This window comes from Bubalus bubalis, chromosome 16 (genome assembly GCF_019923935.1).
Source record: "Bubalus bubalis isolate 160015118507 breed Murrah chromosome 16, NDDB_SH_1, whole genome shotgun sequence".
Taxonomy (NCBI): domain Eukaryota; kingdom Metazoa; phylum Chordata; class Mammalia; order Artiodactyla; family Bovidae; genus Bubalus; species Bubalus bubalis.
Window position 1 is genome coordinate 40,541,832 of NC_059172.1, and position 27,747 is coordinate 40,569,578.

At 38.0% G+C, this 27,747-nt stretch overlaps 2 protein-coding genes across 2 annotated transcripts in view; both read right to left on the reverse strand.

Moving 5' to 3' along the window:
• Positions 1-4,375: 4,375 nt before the first annotated feature.
• LOC102404175 (olfactory receptor 491-like) overlaps positions 4,376-27,747 on the reverse strand; it is a 160,490-nt gene continuing 137,118 nt past the window's right edge. Inside the window, exon 2 of the mRNA XM_006052815.3 lies at positions 4,376-5,410. Coding sequence (XP_006052877.1) covers positions 4,460-5,392 — 933 coding nt within the window. The 5' untranslated portion in view covers positions 5,393-5,410 and the 3' untranslated portion in view covers positions 4,376-4,459. The remainder of the gene's footprint in view (positions 5,411-27,747) is intronic.
• On the reverse strand, positions 24,890-25,804 carry LOC102407961 (olfactory receptor 10T2-like). Its single transcript, XM_006052828.3, has one exon. It carries the CDS (start codon positions 25,802-25,804, stop codon positions 24,890-24,892), a length of 915 nt encoding a protein of 304 aa, XP_006052890.3.

Genomic DNA, 27,747 nt, shown 5'->3' on the forward strand with positions numbered 1-27,747 from the left:
AAAAACCATTGTTGCATGGATGGCATGCACAGATGGCATTGAATTTTTCTCAAGATTTATGGGGAAAACAGTATGGAGGTTCCTGAAAAACCTAAAAATAGAAATACAATATGATCTAGTAATTCCACTGCTGAGTATATATCCAAGGAAAACAAAATTACTACTTTGAAAAAATACAGACACCCCAATGTTCATAGAAGCATTATTTACCATAGCCAAGATATGAAAGCAACCTAAGTTCTCATGAAAAAAATGAAAAAAGAAGATGTGGGATATGTATACACAGCAGAATATTACTCACCCATAAAAAGGAATGAAATTTTGCCACATGCAGCAATGTAGATGGACATAGAGAACATTATATTTAGTGAAATAAGTTTAACAGAGAAAGACTTATACTCTATGTTATCACTTATATGTGAAACAAATCAAGTGAAAGTATATAGCAAAACAGGAACACACAGATATAGATAATAGACTAGTGGTTATCAGTGGGGAGAAGGGTGGGAGGAGTGGAGAGATAGGAGTATGGAAAGAGACACAAACTATTATGTATAAAATGAATAAGCAACACGAGTGTAATGTACAGGCTTCCCTGCTGGCTCAGATGGTAAAGAATCTGCCTGCAATACAGAAGACCCAGGTTTGATCCCTGGCTCGGGAAGATCCCCTGGAGAAGGGAATGGCTACCCACTCCAGTATTTTTGCCTGGAGAATTTCATGAACAGAGGAGCCTGGTGAGCTACCATCCATGGCAGGGAGGAGTGGAGAGATGGGGGTATGGAATTAAGAAACACAAACTACAAATTAAGAAACACAAACTACAAGGTATAGAATGAATAAGCAACAAGAATATATTGTACCAAACAGAGAAATATAGCCATTGTTTTGCAATAACTTTAAGTGGAGTATGAGCTATAAAAATACTGAATGCCTCAAATGAATATAATACTCTAAATCAACTGAACTCCAATAAATAAATAAATTTTAAAAACTGAAAATCCCAAGTCCTCTGCATGACCAATGGGAAAGTGAAATGAGATCAAACCCACAATAAGATATTACCTTATATCTGTTAGGGTGGCTGTCAAGAAGATAAGAGATAATAAGTGTTGCAGGAATACAGAGATAAGGAAATATTTATACACTGTTGTGGCAATGTCAACTGGTTTAGCCACTATGGACAAAAGTATGGCGATTCTTCAAAAAATCAATAATAGAACTACTATGCAATCCATTAATTCCACCTCTGGTTATATATATCTAAAGGAGAGAAAAACAGGACTTCAAAGAAACACCTACATTCCCATTCTTATTGTAACATTATTCCACAATAGACAAGATATGAAAACAAAGTGCCAGTCAACAGATGAATGGATAAAAAGTTGTGACAAATCTATATACCACAATGGAATATCATTCAGCCTTGAGAAAGAAGAAAATCCTGTCATTTGTAACAACATGAATACAACTTGAGGGCATTATGCGAAGTGAAATAAGTCAGACAGGAAAAGAATCAAACTATACAGACTATGACTTCCCAGGTGGCACAGTCGTAAAGACTTGCAATATAGTAGATGCAGAAAATGCGGGGCTGATCCCTGGGTGGAGAAGATCCCATGGAGTAGGAAATGATAGCCCTCTCTAATATTCTTTTTTAAGTTTTTATTTATTTTAATTGCAGGCTAATAACTTTACAATATTGTAGTGACTTTTGCCATACATTGACATGAATCAGCCATGGGCGTACATGTGTCCCCCATCCTGAACCCCCCTCCCACCTCCCTCCCCATCCAATTCCTCAGGGGACAACCCACTCTAGTATTCTTGCCTAGAAAATTCCATGGACAGAGGATCCTGGTGGGCTACAGTCCACAGGGTCACAAAGAGTTGGACACAACTGAGCAACTGAATAGGCATGCACTCATACAGACTACACTATCACTTATAAGTGGAATCTAAAAAAGCCAAACTGATAAAAACAAAGACTAGACTGGTGATAACCAAAGGCTAGGAAACAGGGTAACTGGAGATATGTTGTTCAAAGATACAAAGTAGAACAGGTACATAGTACAAAATCCTGCAGAGCTAATGCACAGTACCATATTGACTGTTAACAATTCTGCATTACAAACTTCAAAGTTGCTAAGACTCTAGATCTTAGGTTTTCTCACCACATAAAATAAATGATAATTATGTCAGGTGATAGAAGTTTTAGCTATGCTCGGGTAGAAATCATATTGCAATATGTATATGCAGTAATGGAGAAGGCAATGGCACCCCACTCCAGTACTCTTGCCTGGAAAATCCCATGGATGGAGGAGCCTGGTGGGCTGCAGTCCATGGGGTCACTAGGAGTCAGACATGACTGAGCGACTTCACTTTCACTTTTCACTTTCATGCATTGGAGAAGGAAATGGCAACCCACTCCAGTGTTCTTGCCTGGAGAATCCCAGGGACGGGAGAGCCTGGTGGGCTGCCGTCTCTGGGGTCGCACAGAGTCGGACACGACTGAAGCGACTTAGCAGCAGCAGCAGCAGCAGCAAATGCAGTAAATCAATGCATTGTATACCTAAAATATATGGTCTTATATGCCAATTATATTCCAACAAAAAATACAGTAAATAATAAAAATGCAAAAAGACCTAAAAGATTTAAGGGAAGAAATAAGTCTTCATCTGCAAATGACCCTAGAAAAATTTTTAAATATTTAACAAAGGAGCAGTATTTAAAAGGTCAATATACAAAAATCAACTGTCCGGTAGGACTAAAAGAGTTAAAAATTAAGGTAAATTAAAATTCAAAATTAGTGTTGTTTACAATAACATCAAAAGTTAAGATGTCATTTCTCCCTTAAAATGATCTATAGATTCATTGCACAGGCATAAAAATGTTAATTTTTTTGTAGAAATTGATAAACATTATAAAATTTAATTGGAAAAGAAATGGACTCAGAGTTGCCAAAGTATATTGGAAAAGGAAAATGAATTTGGATGCAAAGTAACAGCTTAGGCTTGATTACCTTGCTCAAGTCTTCCAAATCAATAACAGTGCTCAAGTCTTTGGACTGATTGTGGCTTATAGTATAGGTCAAATGCATGGAGGACTTGTCTCCAGAACAAACTATTGGATCTCTCTAAGACTCAACATTCTCATCTGTAAATTGAAGTATTTATAATACCAGCATCATGAGATTGCTATGAAAATCAAATGGGAAACATTGTAGGTTTGCACCCAGACTTTCTACAATCAAAGACTAGTCCCACAACTTCCTAGCTGCATGACTTGGGCATTCTACTCTGTACATGATTCATTTGTAAAATAAAAGTAGTAAGTACTACTTCATATGATTTTTGTGAGGAACAAACCAGCTAATATACATAATATGCTTAGAAGAGTGTTGGCACATAGAAAGTGCAAGTTATTATTGTTTGCTACAAAAATTAAAGGTGCAAAGGCATCTACAAGTATTAATACCAGTGACAAATATTGCTGCTATTGTTGTTGACTTCAAGGCATCTCCCATTTGGTGTACAAATATATAGAAGTGAGAGAAGTATGACTTTAATTGAAACAATCAGTTAAGCTATATTTGGTAGGTCCTAATATCAATAACCTCAGATATGCAGATGACACCACTCTTATGGCAGAAAGGGAAGAGGAACTAAAAAGCCTCTTGATGAAAGTGAAAGAGGAGAGTGAAAAAGTTGGCTTAAAGCTCAACATTTAGAAAACAAAGATCATGGCATCTGGTCCCATCACTTCATGGGAAATAGATGGGGAAACAGTGGAAACAATGTCAGACTTTATTTTTTTGGGCTCCAAAACCACTGCAGGTGGTGACTGCAGCCATGAAATTAAAAGACACTTACTCCTTGGAGGGAAAGTTATGACCAACCTAGATAGCATATTGAAAAGCAGAGACATTACTTTGCCAACAAAGGTCTGTCTAGTCAAGGCTATGGTTTTTCCAGTGGTCATGTATGGATGTGAGAGTTGGACTGTGAAGAAAGCTGAGTGCCGAAGAATTGATGCTTTTGAACTGTGGTGTTGGAGAAGACTCTCGAGAGTCCCTTGGACTGCAAGGAGATCCAACCAGTCCATTGTGAAGGAGATCAGCCCTGGGTGTTCTTTGGAAGGAATGATGCTAAAGCTGAAACTCCAATACTTTGGCCACCTCCTGCAAAGAGTTGACTCCTTGGAAAAGACTCTGATGCTGGGAGGGATTGGGGGCAGGAGGAGAAGGGGACAACAGAGGATGAGATGGCTGGATGGCATCACTGACTCGATGGACGTGAGTTTGCGTGAACTCCGGGAGTTGGTGATGGACAGGGAGGCCTGGCATGCTGCAATTCATGGGGTCGCAGAGTCGGACACAACTGAGGGACTGGACTGAACTGAAGTGTGATATTGGTAAACAAAAATTTTTATAGGTCACCTGAAATGTTAAGAATGGATCCTAAGAATATATTCTGAACATTGCCTTTCTCAGGGCCTCCTTTACATCTCTGTTCCTCAGACTGTAGATGAGGGGGTTCAACATGGGGATCACCACTGTGTAGAACACAGACACTACTCTGTTCTGCTCAGTTGAGTAACTGGATTTGGGCATCACATAAATGAAGGTAATCGTTCCATAGTAGAGAGTGACCGCAGTGAGGTGAGAGGTGCAGGTGGAGAAGGCCTTGTGTCTCCCTTCACTGGAGCGCATCTTCAGGATGGCGTTGAGGATGCAGATGTAAGAGAGAGATATGACAAACACTGTGATCACAAGGATAGATCCAGAAGAGATGGAAGGGATAATTTCAATAGTGGAGACATCTGAGCAGGAAAGTTTCAACAGAGGGGAGAAATCACAGAAAAAGTGATCTATCTGATTTGGTCCACAGAAAGACAGAGTCAATAAACAACTACCAAATGTCCAAGCATTGACACACCCACCAAGATAGGAACCCCCCACCAAGAGGACACACACTCTGGGGCACATACGGGTGGAGTAGAAAAGGGGCAAGCAGATGGCCACATAGCGGTCATAGGCCATGACAGCCAGCAGGAAGCAATCAGCTGACCCAAACATCACCATAGAACAGAGCTGGGCTTCACAGCCAGCAACTGGGAGGGCTAGTCTATGTCTAAGAAATCCTATAATCATCATAGGTGTGACAGATGTAGAACAACCGATGTCAACAAAAGCCAAATGGCCAAGGAAAAGGTACATAGGGGAGTGAAGTTGGGAACAGCTTGCTATTAAAATAATTATGGTGATATTGCCCACTAAAATAATAACATATATGCCTAGAAATAGCACAAAGAAGATGACACCAAGTGTAGGATCCTCTGTTAACCCCAAAAGGATGAACTCCGTCACGCTGGTGTGGTTTCCAGCCTCCATGTCCTCTGGGAATTGTTCCTGTTGAGGGAAATGTGAATGTTCATTTCTTTTATGCACTCATTCTACACATTTTCAGTTTTCTTTGCTTATTCCACAGACTCATTCACAGTGATTTCCTCTTCTGCACTGCCTGTAAATATAGTGCTTTACAGGATTTGTGTGTGTGTTTCCTCTTTGCATAAAAGGAGAAGGGTTCAACCTCACTTCCCAGGATCTCAATTATGTTCTTTTTTTTATTATTATTAATTATTTTAAAACACCTCTCCAACCTTGACGCCTACAAGGATCTCTCTCCCAAATTCCAGATCTATAGTTTCAGTTGTTCTTTAGAAGTCTCCAGTTGGAAATCCAAATAATACCTGAAACTCAGCCTCCTCCAAACCAAACTCATCCTTCCTTGGACCACTCTTCCTATGCTTTATGTCTGTAGAAGGACACCATAATCTACCCAATCTTACCTTCTGTCTCTCTTTGCACCACATCTAATAAAATCCTATTGATTCTATCTACAATTTAGTTCCCAATTTTATTTACTCATCTCCACAATTTCACTGCTAGTCTCCCTACTTTAGTTGAGACCCTGAAATGTAAACAATTGCCATTATTTATACTAGGTTGTGACTTTTGTTGTTGTTTGCATGTTCAAATTTCACTATCCCCAGTTTATACACATTCTCCTCAACAACAGTGTGTATTTTATCTCAGTATTACAAGTAACTAGTGCTTGGGAACAAAATGTCCTGAAGAAAGACTTGTTAAATAAATGAATGTATGATTAGTATAGTGAATGTGCTATAGGAAACCAGAGAAGAATATAGTTTCCCTGTCCAGAGAAACCAGGTCTTGTGGATAAGGTCTTATAGAGATAACAGTGAAGATATTGTTAGTGTATTGGAAGTCTGTAATAATGGTATAAGTAATGGCTTGTGTGTTTCTAAATAATAATTATGTAATCATGTATGTGAAAAACACTTGAAAATTCAAAAGAAATGTAGCTTTCAAATATAGTCACACAAGTCAACTATTATAAATTTGGTAATTTATTTCCAGGCATTTTTCCCTTTGGATGCATTTTAATTGAGCTTTTATAACATTGCAGATAAAAGTTCAATACTTCTATTTTTACTTGGCATTTCAGTATAAAATCTGATCACATTATTATTCTTCAAACATAATTTTTGAGATGATAGGGCATTGAGTAACTAGACCTTAATTTAATTAATCATCCACTAAATTTGGACATTTAACTGTTTACATATTTTTTACTATCAGAACTAGTAATCTTACAAATTGGATATAGAATTGGGAGGACAGCATTACAAAATATGATACAATTTTTAAAATAATCCCATTCCTAGACATTTTTCTTAATCTATAATTCAAAGGAAATACACACTGTCCATTAAGATAAGTGCATCCCCATGATTTGTGATAAACCAATGTCCTAAACTGTGTTCACTGTTTTGTTGAGTATTTGGCTGCATTTTCACTAAAGAGCTTAGTACCCTATTCATGTTTTGCCGTTATGTTGTGACAAAGGCTAAGTTCCTATGTCTTAAAGCAGTCCTGAAAAAGAGGAGTTAATGATAAATTAAAAGGGAAGATGGAGAAATACTGCAATCCAAGGCAATAGTTTCAGGGCATACTAAAGATTTAGTGAAAGTTGGAAAAGAAAGTTATATTTATCAGAATGAGAAAATAGTATATATTTAAAGTATTATAAAATTTAAAAAGTTACTTGAAATTAATTTTAGTGATCTGAACATTTCACTTATGCACATCTTTTCTTCAGCAAAATATCAATCTCTTCTGGTAATTTCTACAGTTTTACAAATTTTTTTTGTTTGCATTTTCTTTTACTTTTTTAATACAATTAGCTAACTATAGAAAGACTCACCTACAAATCCTTAATTCTAATTGTGCCTCACAATCCATTTTGATTTAATTTTGTAGCATTTGCAAGTAGTATTTACATATTTGTAATCATATTATATATTACATTTTATAATTTACATTTTGGGGTTTCCCTGGTGGTTCAGTGGTAAAGAATCCACCTGCCAATGTAGGAGGTATGAGTTCAATCCCTGAGTTGGGAAGATCCCCTGGAGAAGGAAATGGCAATCTACTTCAGTAGTCTTGCCTGGGAAATCCCATGGACAGAGGAGCCTGGTGGGCTTCAGTCCATGGAGTTGTGAAAGAGTCAGACATGACTTAGTGACTAAACAACAGTAATTTACATTTTTACTTAGCATTATCAATAATATATTTTTTGATTTTCCAAGTACTATTCATAACTGAAATACTGGATATACTATATTTCAAGCTGTTTAATATGGTATTCATAGAGCTTTATAACCTATTTCTAATCACTTTTCTAAATGTGTCTCGCTATGTATGCTCCTTGGTTTTAATAGCTATGCTAACATGACACTGAAAATTTCCACTATTTTTGGTTCTGATTTTCAAAGAAAGACATTTTTCTGCTAATGACATTATTTCAGTTCTTAAGGTTTGGAATATTTGACACAAATAATAATATATGCACCAAAGTATCTTTGAATGTCTTATCTTAAAATTTTAAAATATCTTACTTTAGAATGAGAAAGCATTTAGTCTTTACAATAGTGGGACTTAGTTCTTTGACAGAATGAATTGTGAAGCATAATGAATCATGGTTGAGCACCTACAGCTCATTAAAAAATGTGTTTTGAATAGTCTTCATTAAGTGCATCTAAATTACTCTAGTGACAGGAAAGCTAATCACCACAAGTGTTAGCTCTATCGTGAAAAATATATTTATAATCTTATCACTTAATCCCCCATGACTTTAATGGTACAAACAATCTCCTTTCTATATCGAAACACTGAAATGTTTGAACACAGCCAGCATTCTCCTTTTCGAAAATGAAGCATCCACAGATCCTTCGCTCTTCCACCTGTGGCATACGTTTCAGATCCCTCACGATTCTCCTTGTCACTCTCTGAACGTACCCTGGTCTAAGGAATGAGGCAAAGTCCTAAATGGGATCGTGCTCTGCCTTTGACTCAAGCAGAGTTCATGGGGCCAACCCTGCCTTCTCTGTGCACAGCGCGAGCTTCCAAATGCGTGCTGACAGTAGTCATGGAGACCGGGAACCAAAAACCCAGATGCCTAGCCTCCCAGTGCTCAGCTGTTTTAACTTACACTGACACTTAAATCTCCTGGACTCCCAGTTTTGTTTTGTCTGCTTGTTTAATGGAAATAATTGTCCCTGTAATGCAGCTTTGTTGTGAAATTAAAAGAAATGATATCTGCAAAGTACTCAAAAGGGTTTGGTTATGCATCAGAGCTAAGGAACTATTTTTGATTAAGAATTTTTTTTTGATGAGAATCATAATATAATTTTTCTTTCAACAATTGTCAGAAGATTTTTGCAGATCCAAAAGAAGTCAGAAGTACAGTATATGATGCCTTCTCTGTTTGGGGCTCTACCAGTCACAGTCATACGCATAATATGAAGCTGATTCTCCCCCTTCCCTTCCATTCCATTGGCTGCCTAGGGATCTTTCTAGAGCTCTTAATTTTGGCATTACATTCACGCTTGCTCACCTAAGTCAGAGATTCTGACTCTTCCCAATCCTTTCCCTCATTGCAGGCTTTGTTTTGATGATGAATAGAGGGCATAAGTCTATAAGCCTCATACAATGTGAACATCAAGTGATTTCTTCATGATTTCCTTTTCATAGTTTCCGTTACACAAGCTCAGCAGTGGCTTTGGCTGTGCAGTCCACACTGCACTCTGGGGACTCCTGGACAGCCTGGTTTGGGTGCACAGACTGACTATTCTGCCGTTTAAATCTTTCTAAGGTCATAGTTTCTGCAGGAGTCAAGAGATAACCTGTGGCAGAATCATATTGATGTATGGCAAAACCAATACAATATTGTAAAGTAATTAACCTCCAATTAAAATAAATAAATTTATATTTAAAAAAAGAGATAACGCTGGTGAAGGTTTATCTTTAATTTCCCATTTAACAAACAAAAATTTATTTAAACAAAAGCCATGACTATTGTACTCACCTTTCAGAATCAGAATTGCTGTTGCTGAATTCTGAAGAGAACTTTATAAAGTAAATGTTTTCTATTTATTTTTATAGTAGTTGTGCACTGAATATCTGACAGTGAAAACCATTGACAGCTCTCCTTGTTTAAGGAGCATAGTTATGTTTCCTTGTTATGAAGATGCTATGAGGATGAGGCTGGGTGTCTTTGTGAATGTGTGTGTTGGGAGGAAAAGAAGGGCTCTCATAGAATATGAAAAATCCCCTAGGACAGTTATTCTTTTCCCTTTTGAGGAAAATGTTCTTTGATTTGTTTTCCAGAAATGACTTGTGGAGCCACGTGTGTCATTCAGTTCAGTTCAGTTGCTCAGTTGTGTCCGACTCTCTGCGACCCCATGAATCGCAGCACGCCAGGCCTCCCTGTCCATCACCAACTCCTGGAGTTCACCCAAACTCATGTGCATTGAGTTGGTGATGCCATCCAGCCATCTCATCCTCTGTCGTCCCCTTCTCCTGCCCCCAATCCCTCCCAGCATCAGAGTCTTTTCCAATGAGTCAACTCTTCGCATGAGGTGGCCAAAGTACTGGACTTTCAGCTTTAGCATCATTCCTTCCAAAGAACACCCAGGGCTGATCTCCTTCAGAATGGACTGGTTGGATCTCCCTGCAGTCCAAGGGACTCTCAAGAATCTTCTCCAACACCACAGTTCAAAAGCATCAATTCTTCGGCGCTCAGCTTTCCTCACAGTCCAACTCTCACATCCATACATGACCACTGGAAAAACCATAGCCTTGACTAGACAGACCTTTGTTGGCAAAGTAATGTCTCTGCTTTTCAATATGCTATCTAGGTTGGTCATAACTTTCCTTTCAAGGAGTAAGAATCTTTTAATTTCATGACTGCAGTCACCATTTGCAGTGATTTTGGAGCCCCCCAAAATTAAGTCTGACACTGTTTCCACTGTTTCCCCATCTATTTCCCATGAAGTGATGGAACCAGATGCCATGATCTTCGTTTTCTGAATGTTGAGCTTTAAGCCAACTTTTTCACTCTCCTCTTTCACTTTCATCAAGAGGCTCTCTGGTTCTTCTTCGCTTTCTGCCATAAGGGTTGTGTCATCTGCATATCTAATGTTATTGATATTTCTCCCGGCAATCTTGATTCCAGCTTGTGCTTCTTCTAGCCCAGTGTTTCTCATGATGTATTCTGCATATAAGTTAAATAAGCAGGGTGACAATATACATGTGTCATTAAGGTGACATAAATAGAAGGTCCAAGTGTAACAAAAGGATCTGAGGACCCAGATGGAAGCCTTGTACAGAGACTTGAACAAAAAAATCCCCTGCTGAATAGAAAGCTGGTGGGAGATGCAACAATAGTCAGTACCACCAAGGCTCTAATTTTATCTCTGTAGACTGTTGAGGGTATGAGGTGGTGAGGAAAGAGCCATGGAGTACTATGAGTAAGTAAGCAGAAACAAAGCACAGTCTATTGTTACTCAAAGTGTAGTCCTTGGGCTGGTTGGCAAACTGTTTATTATCAGTCCAGGACCCAATAAGGACAAGAGTTGAAGGGTACTTTTTATACCAATTTGAAAGAAAGTAAATTTAAGTGTATTGACTCTGGTGGCGGTGTTGCTCAATAACTAAGTCATGCCTGACCCTTTGTAACCCTATATACTGCAGCACGCCAGGCTTCCCCATCTTTCACTGTCTGCCAGAGTTTGGTCAAATTCATGTCCACTGAGTCTATGATACTATGTCACCCTCTCCTCCTTTTGCCTTCATTCTTTCCCAGCATCAAGGTCTTTTCCAATGTATCAACTCTTCACATCAGCTGGCCAAAGTACTGAAGCTTCAGCTTCAGCATCAGTCCTTCCAGTGAACATTCAGGGTTGATTTCCTTTAGGACTGACTGGTTTGATCTCCTTGCAGTCCAAGGGACTCTCAAGAGTTTTCTCCAGTACCACAATTTTAAAGCATCAATTCTTTGGCCCTCAGCCTTCTTTATGGCCAAGCTCTCACATCCATACATGACTACTGGAAAAACCATAGCTTTGACCAGACAGACCTTTGTTGGCAAAGTAATGTCTCTGCTTTTTAATATGTTGTCTAGGTTGGTCATAACTTTCCTTCCAAGGAGCTAGCATCTTTTAATTTTATGGCTGCAGTCACCATCTGCAGTGATTTGGGAGCCCAAGAAAATAAAGTCTCACTGTTTCCATTGTTTCCCCATCTATTTGCCATAAAGTGATGGGACCAGATGAAATGATCTTAGTTTTCTGAATGTTGAGTTTTAAGGCAGGTTTTTCACTCTCCTCTTTCACTTTCATCAAGAGGCTCTTTAGTTCTTCTTCACTTTCTGCCATAAGGGAGGTGTCATCTGCATATTTGAGGTTACTGATAGTTCTCCCAAAAGTCTTGATTCCAGGTTGTGCTTCATCCAGACTGGCATTTTGCATGACGTACTCTGCATATAAGCTAAATAAGCAGGGTGACAATATACAGCCTTGACTTACTCCTTTCCTGATTTGGAACCAGTCTGTTGTTCCATGTCTAGTTCTAACTGTTGCTTCTTGGCCTGCATACAGATTTCTAAGGAGGCAGATAGGGTGGTCTGGTATTCCCATCTCTTGAAGAATTTTCCACAGTTTGTTGTCATCCACACAGTCAAAAGCTTTGGCATAGTCAATAAAGCAGAAGTAGATGTTTGTCTGGAATTCTCTTGCTTTTTTGATGATCCAACAGATGTTGGCAATTTGATCTCTGGTTCCTCTGCTTTTTCTAAATCCAGCTTGAATGTCTGGAAGTTCACGGTTTACATACTGCTGAAGCCTGGCTTGGAGAATTTTGAGTATTACTTTGCTACTGTGTGTGATGAGTGCAATTGTGCAGTAGTTTGAACATTCTTTTCCATCACCTTTCTTTGGGATTGGAATAAAATCTGACCTTTTCCAGTCCTGTGGCCACTGCTGAGTTTTCCAAATTTGCTGGCATATTGAGTGTAGCACTTTCACAGCATCATCTTTTAGGATTTGAAATAGCAACTGGAATTCCATCTACTCCACTAGCTTTGTTCATAGTGATGCTTCCTAAGGCCCACTTGACACTGTATTCCAGGATGTCTGGCTCTAGGTAAGTGATCACACCATCATGGTTATCTGGTCATGAAGATATTTTTTGTATAGTTCTTCTGTGTATTCTTGCCATCTCTTCTTAATATCTTCTGCTTCTGTTAGGTCCATACCATTTCTGTCCTTTATTGAGCCTATTTTTGCATGAAATGTTCCCTTGGTATCTCTAATTTTCTTGAAGAGATCTCTAGTCTTTCCCATTCTATTGTTTTCCTCTATTTCTTTGCATTGATCACTGAGGAAGGCTTTCTTATCTCTCCTTGCTATTCTTTGAACTCTGCATTCAGATGCTTATATCTTTCCTTTTCTCCCTTGCCTTTTGTGTCTCTTCTTTCTCAGCTATTTGTAAGGCCTCTTTACACATTTTGCCTTTTTGCATTGCTTTTTCTTGGGGATGGTCTTAATCCCTGTTTCCTGTACAATGTCACGAACCTCCATCCACAGTTCATCAGGCACTCTATCTATCAGATCTAATCCCTTGCATCTATTTGTCACTTCCACTGTATAATCGTAAGGGATTTGTATTAGGTCATACCTGAATGATCTAATGGTTTTCCCTACTTCTTCAATTTAAGTCTGAATTTTGCAATAAGGAGTTCATGATCTGAGCCACAGTCAGTTCCTGGTATTGTTTTTGCTGACTGTATGGAGCATCTTCATCTTTGGCTGCAAAGAATATAATCAATGTGATTTAGGTATTGACCATCTGATGATGTCCATATGTGGAGTCTTCTCTTGTGTTGTTGGGAGAGGGTGTTTGCTATGACCAGTGTGTTCTCTTGGCAAAAACCCTGTTAGCCTTTGCCCTGCTTCATTCTGTACTCCAGGCCAAATTTGTCTACTACTCCAGGTATCTCTTGACTTCCTACTTTTGCATTCCAGTCCCCTATGATGAAAAGGACATCTTTTTAGGTGTTAAGTTTAGAAGTTCCTGTAGATCTTCATAGAACCATTCAACTTCAGCACCTTCAGCATTACCGGTTGGGGCATAGACTTGGATTACTTTGATATTGAATGGTTTGCCTTGGAAATGAACAGAGATCATTCTGTTGTTTTTGAGATTGCACCCAAGTACTGCATTTAGGACTCTTTTGTTGACTATGAGGGACACTCCATTTCTTCTAAGGGATTCTTCCCCATAGTAGTAGATATAATGGTCATCTGAGTTAAATTCACCCATTCCAGTCCATATTAGTTCACTGATTCCTAAAATGTCAATGTTCACTCTTGCCATCTCCTCTGTGACCACTTCTAATTTACCTTGGCTCATGCACCTAACATTCCAGGTGTCTATGCAATATTGCTCTTTACAACATTGGACTCTATTTCCATTAGTGGTTACATCCACAACTGGGAGTTGTTTTTGCTTTGGCTCCATCTCTTCATTCTTCCTGGAGTTATTTCTCTACTCTTCTCTAGTAGCATATTTAGCACCTACTGACCTGGGGAGTTCATCTTTTAGCCTTTTCATTCTGTTCATGGGGTTCTGAAGGCATGAATACTGAAGTGGTTTGCCATTCCCTTCTCCAGTGGACCATGTTTTGTCAGAACTCTCCACTATGACCTGTCCATCTTGGGTTGCCCTACATGGCATGGCTCATAGCTTCATTGAGTTAGACAAAGCTGTGGTTTGTATGATCAGTTTGATTAGTTTTATGTGACTGTGGTTTTCATTCTGTCTGCCCTCTGAGGGATAAAGATAAGAAGCTTATGGAAGCTTCCTGATTGGAGAGACTGACTGTGGGGGAAACTGGGTCCTGTTCTGATGAGCAGGGCCATGCTCAGTAAATGTTTAATCCAATTTTCTACTGATGGACGGGGCTGTGTTCCCTCCCTGTTGTTTGACCTGAAACCAAACTATGGTGGAAGTAATGAAGATAATGGCAACCTCCTTCAAAAGGTCCAATGCTCGCATTGTCATACTCAGTGCCCCTGACCCTGCAGCAGGCCACCACAGACTCACACCTCCTGGACACTCACAGGCAAGTCTGGGTCTCTTGTGGGGTCACTGCTCCTTTCTCCTGGGTCCTGGTGTGCACAAGGTTTTGTTTGTGCCCTCCAAGAGTCTGTTTCCCCAGTCCTGTGTAAGTTCTGGCAGCTCTCTGGTGGGGTTAATGGCAACCTCCTCCAAGAGGGCTTATGCCACACCCAGGTCTGTTGCACCCAGAGCCCCCTGTCCCTGTGGCTGACCCAAACCTCCACAGGAGACAGTAAAACACTCAAAGGCAGGTCTGACTCAGTCTCTGTGGGGTCTCCTGGTGTGCACAATATTTTGTTTGAGCCCTCCAAGCATCTCTGGTGGGAATGGGGTTTGATTCTAAATGCAAATTTGCCCCTCCTACTATCTTGCTGGGGCTTCTCCTTTGTCCCTGGACATGGGGTATTTTGTTTTGGTGGGATTCAACATTCTCCTGTCCACGGTTGTTCAGCAGTGAGTTGTAATTTTGGAATTCTCATAGAAGAAGAAAAGCGCATGTCCTTCTACTCCACCATCTTAATTTGATCATGAAAAATTGTTCATAATATCTATTTTAACTATTTAAACATCTGCAGAATGTGAGGTTATGCCTCTTTGCTTGTCTTTTTTGGATAGTGCATAATTTTGTCTTTTTCTTAATATTCCTATGGTTTTTTCAACTTTATTAATATTTTTGAAGAGTGAAATACAGATTTATTCTCTCTATGGGACATATATTCTGTTTCTTTGATTTATATTCTTTCATTTTTTATACTTTTTTCTTATTTACTTGTTGTTCCTTTTGAAGCTTCCTGTGATAGAAGCTTTCCTTTTATTTTCAGCCTTTCTTTGAGGTTGTTTTCCAACCCTTTATCTTAAATAAGGACTGCCGGGGTCCATCCCCAGTGGATCCAGGGAATTCGAAGGGGAGACAGCTTCAGCAATCAGGATACGATAGCTTTAATTAAATATTAATTAGAGATATAAAGAGTAATAGAATAAGGATAGCTCAGTAGGAAAATTCAGTGGAGAAAAGAGGCTGAGTAGCTTGGTTTACATGGAAAGCTAATAAAATTCCAAGGCAAGGAATTTATGTCACCTACGTAGGCTGCAGGCGTCCTCCCATTCTCCCGAAGGAGAGGAGACACTAAGGCCTCCCCAGTCAGATCTTAGAAGCCCAGGTGTAATTAGTAGGCTTGACGAGCCTCCATGTTCCAGATGGGGGTTCAGCCAGAAGGTGAGAGAAAGAAGGACATGGGGAGACCAGTCTTTCGAGGAACTGATCCCATTTTTTATTTGTCCAGGGTCTGTTTTTATACACTGAGATGTTATACAAAAGTCATGCGGGGTCAGCAGTTTTTTTATTAAAGTCAGGTGCTTCATACAAATGTATACAGAGGTCTTAGGGGTATTGCATCATCTTCAGGCCAGGGGGCCTGCTGACAATTTATGACCCTCTCCTTGTGACAGTGGTCAGTCAGTCAGAACACTTATTTCTCCAGGGGTGATTATTTTTGAAACAGATGCCACCTTCCAAAGGTACCAGATAAAGTTACATTCCTATAGGGTGAGGGTGTAGTGGGTTTTAATTAAGAAAAGAATTTGCTTAGTCTAAGGTCTAACGTGATTAATATCAAAGGTTAATACTTATTTCTTCTACATATTCATTAATGTGTGTAAGGGCAGGGGATGTGGAGACTTAGCAGCGAACATTGGCTCAACAAATGAAAAACCCTTCATCAATACAATTTCTAATCAGCCCACTATACTTATACTAATAGTTTTCTAACTTCTCTAAAGAACCTGTTTTTAGAAGGTTTAAAGCATCTCGTGCCTCTTACAGTTGGGAGGCTGTGAGCAATCACATGTGACCGGACAAGCCTGTCAGGCAGGCTAGAGAACCTTCAGAGGAGTTTGTAGGTTAAAACACTCCTGTCACGCCCAGGAATTATTATTAACTGGAGCTCTAAGTTAACTCCTTCTCCGAAAGAGAAGGTGGGGGACAGCCCCCCATAAAGTCAGAGGTGTAGGTGAGAGCACAAAGTAGTAAAGTAGGCAGGCTCTGGTTTTGGAGGTAGATGCTCGAGAATTTCCAGGGGGACTCCTGAGGCTCGATCCCACCTTTGCGTATGTCGGGCCTCCTTCCTCATGACTTTTGCCATGGGCGGAGCTCCCAGCTCCCAGCAAAGGACCTCAATTCCCACTTTTTTTTTGCTAGTAATTTTGAATGATGTCATGGAAATTGTGAAGGCTAGGTTATAGAGAGTCTGGATTGCGTTATGGTCCTCTCAAACATAGCTACTGCATGAATGTACCACCATTTTTTTTTCTTTTTGCCTGTCCTTTTAATGATGGACATTTGAGAAATTCCTAGATTTTGACAATTAAGAATAAAGCTTCTAAAAGATCTCCATACAGGTCTTTGTGTATTTTCATTTCTCTTGAATAAATACTCAGAAATGAAATTTCTGGGCAGTATGGTTGGTGTATGTTTATAAGAATTTAAATTTTTTTTAAATGGTAATAACATTTTGCCTTTCTTCAGCATTGCATTTCAGTTCTCTCTGCTCTGCATCTTTTCCAGCACTTGCTATTGTCTGTACTTAAAAAAAAAAAAGTCATTCTACATATTAAGGAATAATTACACTAGGAAAGGAACAATAAGAAAAGCAAATAGAACAAAAACTCAAAAGAAAAAAAAATTTTAAGAGAAAAATCCACAGCACTGCAGAAGGCCAACATAGAGGTAGAAGTACGTAAGGGAAATAAAAAGTGTGATTAAAAAAAAGAGAGAGAGAAAGAAAGGTTCAAGGTGGTAGTTCTTCGTAAGTGTAAAGTCTGTCCCCTGTGGGTGGAGTTGGTTAGTGTCCTGTGACGGTTTCCTGGTTGGGAGGACTTGTGCCTGTGTTCTGGTCAATGGAGCTGGAGCTCGTCTACCAGTGGGCAGTGTCATGTCCAGTAGTAGCTTTAGGGTGTCTATGGGTTTCATATAGCTTTGGGCAGCCTGTCTGCTAGTGTGCATTGAGTTTCTGTTTTGTTGAAGAACCGGCGTGGGGTGTCTGGGCACTTGTGCTTGCTGACTCTGCTGGTAGGAATGTAAACTGATGCAGACTCTATGGAAGACTGTATGGAGATTCCTTTAAAACCTAGAATAAAACTGCCATATGACCCAGAAATATCACTTCTAGGCATTTGGGTTCCCTGAGGAACCCAAAACTGAAAAAGACACATGTACCCCAGTGTTCATTGCGGCACTATTTACAATAGGTAGGACATAGAAGCAACCCAGATGTTCACTGACAGATGAATGGATAAAGATGTTGTGGTACATATATACAATTGGCTATCTATTTTACATATGGTAGTATATATGCTTCCATGCTACTTTCTCCATTCATCTCACCCTCTCCTGCCTGTGTCCTTAAGTCTGTTTTCTATATCTGTGTCTCTATTGCAACCCACAAATAGGCTCATCAGTACCATCTTTCTAGATTCCATATATATGTGTTAATATAGGATATTTGCTTTTCTCTTTCTGACTTACTTCACTCTGTATAATAGGCTGTGAACTCATTTGAGTCAATTCTAATGAGGTGGGTTAACCTACAGCCAGTATTCTGGCCTAGAGTGTATTAACCTACACTCCAGTATTCTGGCCTAGAGAATTCCATGGACTGTATAGTCCGTGGGGTCACAGAGTTGGACACGACTGAGTGACTTTCATGTCAATAAAATTTTGTCTTTTTTTTCTTTGAAATTTCATAATGTTGGTTTACATTTCACTCTAAGATCTCATTAAAATTTTGTTTTATGTGTGAAATAAGTATTGAGGTCTTCTGGGTATTTGCTTATTTAATGAATGTTCACTTATTCTCACACACTTTGTTGAAAAGTTTATACTTTTCTCCATTAACCTCCATTATCTTTTCTTTTAAGAAGCCAATTAACCAGGTAAAATGTATGAATCTATTTCAGGAACTCTATTCTATTCCATTTATCTATGTGCTTATCCATTATGGTAATACTGCATGTCTTGATTACTGCAGCTTTATTATAAGGCTTGAAATTAGGTAATGTGTAATGTGCAAATCTATTTTCCTTTTCCAAATTTTCTTGAACTTCTCCAGGTCCATTTTTTCCTTATGAATTTTATAATGCTTGTGAATTTCTAAAAAGCAAAACTAAACTTTTTATTGCTGTTGCATTCAATCTATGATAACTTTAGGTGAGAATTGACATCTTAACATTTGGCATTATTATAAATGGTGCTAATTTTTAAATTTTATTGTTTTCAGCTGCTTGTTGTCTATGATAGAGTTGATTTTCATATATTGACCTTGTATGCTGTGACTCTGATAAACTAAATTAATTTAGTCACTTTTTAAAAATTGCTTTTTTTAAATATTTCTACAATCACTTGCAAATGAAGGCTAGTGGGTTTTCTGCTCCTGAAAAATTTTAGGTCTTCAGTTCGTTTTTACTTTTTATTGTTCTAGCCAGTATCTAAAATACAATGTTTAAAATGGAGACATGAGGAATGGGAGTACGTGTCCTAATCTTGTTCCTGATCTTTGGAGCAAAGCCTTCAACTTACATTGCACTTAATAGCAAAAGATTGTATGCTGAAAACTATAAAATGCTAATGAAAGAAATCAAAAAAGTTCGCAATGAATAGAGAGAAATACAATACTTATGAATTTGATGACTCAAATTTGATGACTCAACATGACAAAGACGTCATTTCTTCCCAAATTGATCCATAGGTTTAATGCAATTGCTATCAAAATTCCAGCATGATTCTTTATAGTTAGACAATCTGATCTTAAAATTTAAATGAAGAGCAAAGGAACAGCCCAATATAATTATTTTTAGAAAGAATGACACAGCCTGAATTTAGACTCACTACTTATCAACAATAATCAAGACAGTGTAGTACTAGTATGGGGATAGGAGGTGATGAATTTGTGGATTAACAAAATAGAGTAAAATTCAGAATTAAGTCCACACAAGTACAACCAACTGATTTTAAACAAATGTACAAAAGCAATCAATGGAGAAAGGACAATCTTTTCAATAAATGGTGTTGGAATAATTGGACTTTCATGGACAAAGACAGACAAACTAAGCAAACTTCAACCTAACCCTCACATCTATACAAAAATACTCTCAAAATGGAGCATAGATCATAATGCAAAGTGTTAGAGTTTTGGAAAAAAGCACAGAAGAACTATTCATGAGTAGTGTTAGGCAAAATGTTCTTAGATAACCTGAAATGCACAATGCATATGTTAAAAGATTGAGAAATTGAATCTATATCAAAATTCAAAAATCAACAGCATAAGCAAATACCACTACACACCCATTAAATGGTACATTTAAAGAGGACTAATAATACTAAATGCTGGTAATATACTGAAGCAATTAGGGCTCTTAACATCATAAATGGGAGTGTAAAATAATACAATCACTTTGGAAAATGGTTTGAAAAATTTTAAAGATAAACACCCTATCTCCAGCAATCTCACTCCTAAATGTTTACCTAAGACAAACCAGAAAATATATTCACACAGAAATAACTCAAATGTTCATATCAGTCTCATTTACAATAGCTGCAAACTGGAAACAATTCCCACCAACTGGTGATGGGATTAAAGTAAGTGGTACATCTATACAGTGAAATACTACTTGCCAATAAAAAGAAATAAAATGGTGATACTCATTACAATGAATCTTAAAATAATTATGCGAGAGAAGTCATTCACAACAGTGTGTATATAATATGATTTGTATTTTCTAAATTTACAGGAAAAGGAAACTAATCTGTATTGTCAGAAAGCATATCAGTAGTTGTCTGTGGCCAGCGGCACAGAGAAAACTAGATTCCAAAGGAGAAGAAATCGTTGGAGGTAATTGAAATGAAATGCTTGATTGTGACTGTGGCTTCATGGTTTCAAGTTAATCACTGTGAACTTTCTATTTCCCCTAAATCCTGACAAAAATGAAATGTCAGCTGTGTTACATGCAACACTGTAAAAAAGAATGATTCTTTAATTGTAAAATGAACGTGGACTGAGAGGAGAATATACGAAATATATTTTTTAGGCTTTTCAGAGTGCAGTGATTCTGATAACTTGAAATAATTCTTTCAGGGACTCTGAGACTGTATCTGGCAGCATTATAAATATATGATCCCAGTTATGATCATGAGGCTTGCCAGGTAGGATGGGTCTTCTGCCAGTGATGTCCCTTGGGAGTCACAGTGAAAAACTGTGAAGATTACCTTCACCAAAGAGAAATGAATGCCTGGTACACACACTGGCATGGCAAATTTTTCACTTTTGAAGTTCCATGTGGATCTTTTGCATATTACAAAGTCATCATTTTTGGTTTTATGGGATTATATGTTTTCAAATTGTATTTTATCTTTTTAAATAAAATAATACTATAGTCTGTGTCTATTGATTCCCATATCTTAAATCTTAATGATTCTGTTTCTGTTGTCTACACTGATGCCCACCGTATGTTTGGTATTTAGTTACTTCCTTGGTGCTGTTCATTATTTTTCAGTATGTATGTGTTATCATATTAATTGTTCAGTTAGCAGCAGCAGCAAAAACAGGTTTGAGTTGTTTGTTTATTCAGTTCACCAAGAGGAACCACCTGTCCTTGACCATCTTATATTCAAGTTCAAGGCTTGAGACTCTCTAGATCTCCAGGGATCTGAGAGATCTGTTCAAGACTTGGTCACTGCGTATTTCTCTTATCCTAAGGATATATGTAAAATTTATCCATCTTGAAGTATATTCCTCCCCTCCCAAGACACCACTAAATGCAAACCTGGGTTGATAAGCATATGTGAGTGTTAGGTTTATTTCTCTGGGTTCTCACAGTTCCTGAGGAAGCAATTCCTTATTATCTTGTAACCTCTACTTAAGAGATTTTAAACACCTTATCATTTGTTTTAGTTGTGTTCACTATATGATTGCTTCAAATTACTAAACCTGCCATAATTGGAGCAGAAATCTCAAAGGTAAAGGTAAATTATATGCATGTGAGTGGAAGATTAGATTTGCACAAATGTACACAGGTAACACCATATACAACAGGTGATATCCTCACCTCCTCCATCCTTGCTCAGATGTTATCTTTCCAAAGAGGCCTGAACTGACACTTCCTGCCCTGGCATGTTAAGCTTCATTGCTCTTTTTCTTCTTTCTTCATGACACTATCCCCTTCAAATTGTCTGAATCACTAACTTGATGATTTTATTATCATTTCTCTGCTATCAGATAAATTCTATGAGGGCAGATACATTGGATGCTTGTCATTTACATGTCTAATGGCTTATGATGTTCTCTGTAATACAAGAACTCAATATAATTTTTGACTGAAATAACTGCAAGTTGGTGTCACAGTTTCACTGGGAAGGAGACAGCATGCAGTGGGCAAAGCTGAACTTGCGTCTCACTCATCTACAAGTAGGCGGTGGGAGTCAGCACTCCATTTTTGCCAGAGCTGTGTCAGGAGTGCTCAGCAGGAAATTGAAGAAACACATTCACACCCACCTGGTGTTATAGCAACAACACAACAGGAGACTTCCTCCAAAAAAAATCTGGAATATGATCCAGAATACAATCATATTCTAAATATCTATAACATAGTCAAAAATCACTTATCATACCAAGAACCAGAAAAGTAAAAACTTCAGTGAGATTAAACATAGTATGTCCACATCAAGACGAAAAGAATCTAGAAATCATCTGTTAAGGATTTAAAACAGCCTTCAAACAAATATTTCAACAAGCAACCATTAATTTCCTTGGCACAAATTTTAAAAATAGAAAATTTCAGCAAAGAAACAAAAGTCGAAAAATAATAATGTGAAAATGACATAACTGAAAATACAAACACTGAAGTTAAAAAATAAAACTTGCTGGATGATCTCAATAGTCTACTGGAGATGACAGATGATAGAATCAATAAACTTTAACAAAGATAAATATAAATAACTGATCTAAACAAAAGGAAAATAGATTGGAAAAAAAGTTCAGATCTACAGGGATTTGTGGGAAAATAACAAGCTAACATTCATATTTTGAGAGTTCTAGAGGAAAGGAGAAAGGGGTACTGAGTAAATACTTAAAGAAATGAAGTCTGAAAACTTTCCAACTTTGATGAAAGATATAGAGGTACAGGTGTAGGAAGTTGAGCAAACTCAAACAGGATAAATCCAGAGAAATCCATACCACAACACATATAAGTAAAGTTCTGAAAATTAAAAGAAAAATCTTAAAAGCACTGATGGAGGAAATATCATTACTTATTATTTTAAAAAGCCATATTTTTCATATATTTAAAAAGCCATTCTTGGTTTTCATAAAACCAAAGAATAATCAAATGTAAATTCTACATCTGGCAGAAAAAGCCTTCAGAAACGATGGTGAAATAAAGACACTTTAGATGAAGGAAAACGAAAAGAAAATTTCCCCAACAAATCCACATTTAAATGATGGCAAAAGCAAGTTCCCTAAATAGAAAGCAAATAATAAAAAGAAGACATGGAACTCTAGCAATTAAAAATAAATAGAATGAAAATAAAAAGGGAGCATATCAAAACATGTGAAATTAAGTTAAAGTAGTGCTGAGGGGGAAATTTACAGCACTGAATGCTTACATAACTAAAGAAGCAAGTTCTTAGAATATATGTAGGATTTTTGAAATAAAAGAAAAAAGTAGAAGATGGCTCTACTTGATATTAAGACTTATTATACAGTTGAAGTCATCAGAATGCTGTGGTACTGGTGGAAGAAAAGATACATTGATCAAATCAAGCTAAACAAAAAATCTAGAAAAAGACCTACATAAGTATGCCAAACATTTTTTTTTTTTAGGTACAGAAGCAGTCCAATGAAAGAAGGAAATCTTTTCAACAAAGGTTCTGGAGTAACTGGACAACCATAGATGGGGAGCCACCTCAGGCCTAAATGCCACACCTTACACAGCATTACTCATAGCAGATCTTGGACTTCAATGTATAATGTAGAACTATAAACTGTAAACCTTTTTAAAAAAGGAGAAAATGCTCAAAATAGGGGACTTTCAAAAATTTCTGGGAGTTGACACGAAAACTACAATCCATAAACAGAAAGATTCATCCAACTATTATTTTGAAAATACTGTGTTCCAAACATGTTTTGAATCATTTATATATATATATATATATATATATGCACACACATACAGAGACACATACATACAAAGATGCACACATACATGTATTTTAAAACTTTTTAAAAATGTGTGGAATTAAAAGAAAAAAAAAAGGTGATACAAATGAATTTATTTACAAGGCAGTAGCAGACTCACAGACTTGGAGAACAAACTTGTGGTTGCCAGAGGGGGCAGGGGGGGAGTAGGGATGGATTGGGAATTTGGGATTGACATGTACATAGTGCTATATTTGAAATAGATAACCAACAGGGACCTACTGTAAAATGAAATAAAATTATAAAATAAAAAATTAAAAAACTATTTTAAAACGGTATCCTCTTTCTTTTAGAATAATAGTGGTGCCGGGGCATATAAGTTAATTCTATAATATGTTAAATGCTTTGTACACAAAGAGATTATTTTGTTGGAAGCACTCTGATTTTGAAACCAGGCAGGACCCTGTGGGGCTCACAGGCACAGAAACCTTTCTGTGTCCCCTGTTTCTTGTTTGTTGGGAATAGGCTTCAGCCTCCACAACCTTCCCTGAGTTCCAAATGGCAGGTTCAAGCAGTTGCTAATCAGGAAAAGGAGGAGATACAAAAGCAAGGGAGGAGAAGTCAAGAAACAAAAGTGCAGCCTTGGGAGAATCCTGGTACCAGCTCAAGGGATACACATAACAATATTTTTGAGCTCTTCTGCAGAGCTAAAATCTCCAACAAATGAAAAATATTAACTACTTGATGACATATTATTTATTCCAGAAAGAAGGTCACAGTTTGATAACCTTGAGAACCACAGAAGCTCAATGGGAGACCAAATGAGGCCAGATTAAAGGAATGCAAGCCCTGCACACATTTTAATTCCTATCAACAACTTCACCCTTGAAACAGTGCCATAAAACTCCTTATAAAATCCCCATTGGTCAGGACACACAGTTTTAAGGCCATGAGTCCACTATGTCCCCTTTTGCCTGGCAAAGTAATAAAGCAATTCTTTTCTTTTTCATCCAAAACTCTCCTCCAAGATTTGATTTGGTACCGGTGCACAGTGACTGAGTTTTGGCATCAATTTTCCCATTTTTATTTTCCATCAGTCTGTAATTTTTAAATGTCCAGGGTTCTTTTATTTACCATCTGAAGGATGAACGTATTTGCACTATCTACTATCTTTCTTTAGGGCTGTCTGCATTTCTTGGTTTCTTAGACTGTAAACAATGGGATTAAGCAGAGGTGTCAGCGCTGTATACGTCACAGCCATCAGCATATCTTCACGGAATGAGTCACTGCTCTTGGGCCTCAGATAGACAAAGCCAGCAAATCCATAGTGTGTGCACGCCACAGTGAGGTGGGAGGAGCAAGGGGAGAAGGCCTTATACCGCCCCTTGGCAGAAGGCATCTTCATAACCATGGACCCAATGAAGACATAGGAAATCATAATTAAAATAAAGCTGCCCACCAATACAAAGGCAGAGAGCACAAAAATAGCCATTTCATAAGACAGAGTATAGTCACAAGCAAGGCAGACCACAGGCGAGATGTCGCAAAAGAAGTGCTGGATGGTGTTGGAGTCACAGAAAGATAAGTTGAATACAATGGTGACGATGCACACAGAAACCAGGGACCCAACCAACCACGCAGCCCTCATTAACTGAAAGCAGATCTTCCGGGTCATGAGGATGGAGGAGTGCAGTGGGTTGTGAATAGCAGTGCAACGGTCATAGGACATGGCAGCCATGATGAAGCAGTTAGTGCCTGACAAGCCAAAGAAGAAAAACATCTGTGTGGCACACTCAAAAACAGAAATGGACTTACTGTCTGATAGCAAGTCCACCAACACGCGGGGGACGATTACCATAGTGGTACAGGTTTCTGAAAAGGAGAGGCCACAGAGGAAAAAGTACATGGGAGTGTGAAGGTTTTGACTGAGCTTGACAGCCACCATTATGGACACATTTGCAGCTAGAATGGTCACATGGGAGAAGAAAACCATCACAAAGAGGAGATCTTGCAGGTCCGGGAAACTGGAAAATCCCCACAGAAGGAATGTCCTCACTGTGGTATGATTGTCCATCTTCCTGGTGCACGTAGCAACTCTCTTTCAAAGGTGGAGGGTTGTTGAAACGAAGACTCTGAGATGAGTATAACCTATCCTTATGGACTGATGTCACCTAGACTGTAATCAAGGGAACCTGAACTTCAAGGCACCTCTTCATGAGAGAGCCTGAGACAATGATTCTAAAGGCAGTTGACTGAAGTCAAGTTCAGAATGTACAGTAGTGAGAATGATTCTAGTATGGGACTCTGTATTAATGACATAGAGTGAGCCCAAATATCTTCTTGAATTATACTCACAAAGCCATTCTAATCTCTCTTTTCCAAACTATATCTGCATGTAAGAGGAAAATATGAATAAAATTTCTTTGTTTGCATCCACAGGATTTATTGATTGTATTCAATGCTTCTTGAGATATAATGTTAATCTGGTACTCACAGGTGCTTCATAAACTATTGGCTGAATGAATAAAATAATTCAATCATTGAAATCACTTTAAATAAATATTAAACTTTTAAAGAATTAGGGAGATGAGTGAAATTATCCAAAAGACTTCTGACTTTCCCTTCAAAGAATCTTTTCATCAGTGCACTAAAAGTCACAATGTGCCAATGATCTGACCACATAAATGAATTTAACATGTTGTAATTTCTGCAGAGTTTCTAACCACACTAACATTTGGAGCTTGAGATATATAATATCATTACTTCTTAAGACACAATAATTTTCAAATTTCTTAATTTCTCATTGAAGTTCTTTCCCAGATGCCCAACATAATATTAATGGACTAGCTTGGAGTCAAAATGATTCTGAAGGCACTGTCTAATTTAGAGTGGCATATTCTGGTAATAATGTTCTAATAAAATTTTGACTCTTTTAGCAAAACCTCCAGGGCATTTTCTAGCAGATGTACTTGTTATGTGGTCTGCTTGGAAGTGCAGACCTGAATGGAATAAACTCAAATTCTTCAGATCAATTTGGCAAATCATATTTCTATTTCAATTTTTCATTAAACATTTGATCTCAAAAGAGGTAAGGGGAGAAACGTGACATTAAAACTCTCCATAGAATTTTGATTTTAACTTCAGTCATTGTTAAAGGGAATGGGGAAGAAAAATAGTAAGGAATCAGTGGTGGAAAAAGAAGGGTACCAGAGAAATAGAGAAACACTAGCTAGAAATTATTCTGTAGGACTAACACATATTTTGCCATTTGAAGAGTTACCATTTTCTTTTTGCATTGTAGTTATGGGGATATAATACAACAGGAGTCAGGCTAGGTGACCAGCACCCACCTATTACCCATAATGTGTCAGACATGAGACAGAGAGAAAGCTACTTTATGTAGTCCTCACAAATCTCTGTGTTTGGAATTTTTCATTCTGATTTTATAAAAGATCAAGTGAGTTGTAGAGTGGTTAAGTGAATATGGAAGTCATGCATTTGTTCAACACATATTGACTAAATGAATACAACGGGCTAGACAATGTTGTACATGAGAAACACAAAACGTAACCAGACACATAGGATCTCTGTGATGTGAGAGTGAATGGCTACTTTGGTTTGTGGAGTTTGGGACACTCTCTCTGAGGAGGTAACATGCTTAAATGGAGAACAGAATGGCAATAAGCAACCAGCAGGTAAAGATTAGGGGAGAGAGCATTAACCGCGTGGTTCACAACCAATTCAAGGACTCTAAGGTGGGAAACTCATCTACCCAAGCAATCTTCCTAGACCCAAATGGCTTGTCTTTGTGACCACTCCACTCTCCTCTGAAGTTTTTTGTCTATTTACCTCTAAAGGAAACTTTTTCAATTTTATTGCTTTAGCTATCACTTACCTTGTATGACTCTCCAATTCTGACTTCTATTATATAGAAAGCTCCAATTTGCTTTGGCACATTTCCAGGCCAAAATGTCCTCAAAGTATTGAATGTAAGATTTTCAAACCAGAATTGGCCAC

Coding starts and splice junctions, on each gene's coding strand:
- LOC102407961 (XM_006052828.3), bottom strand. CDS start 25,804: ATGGACAATCATACCACAGTGAGGACATTCCTTCTGTGGGGATTTTCC.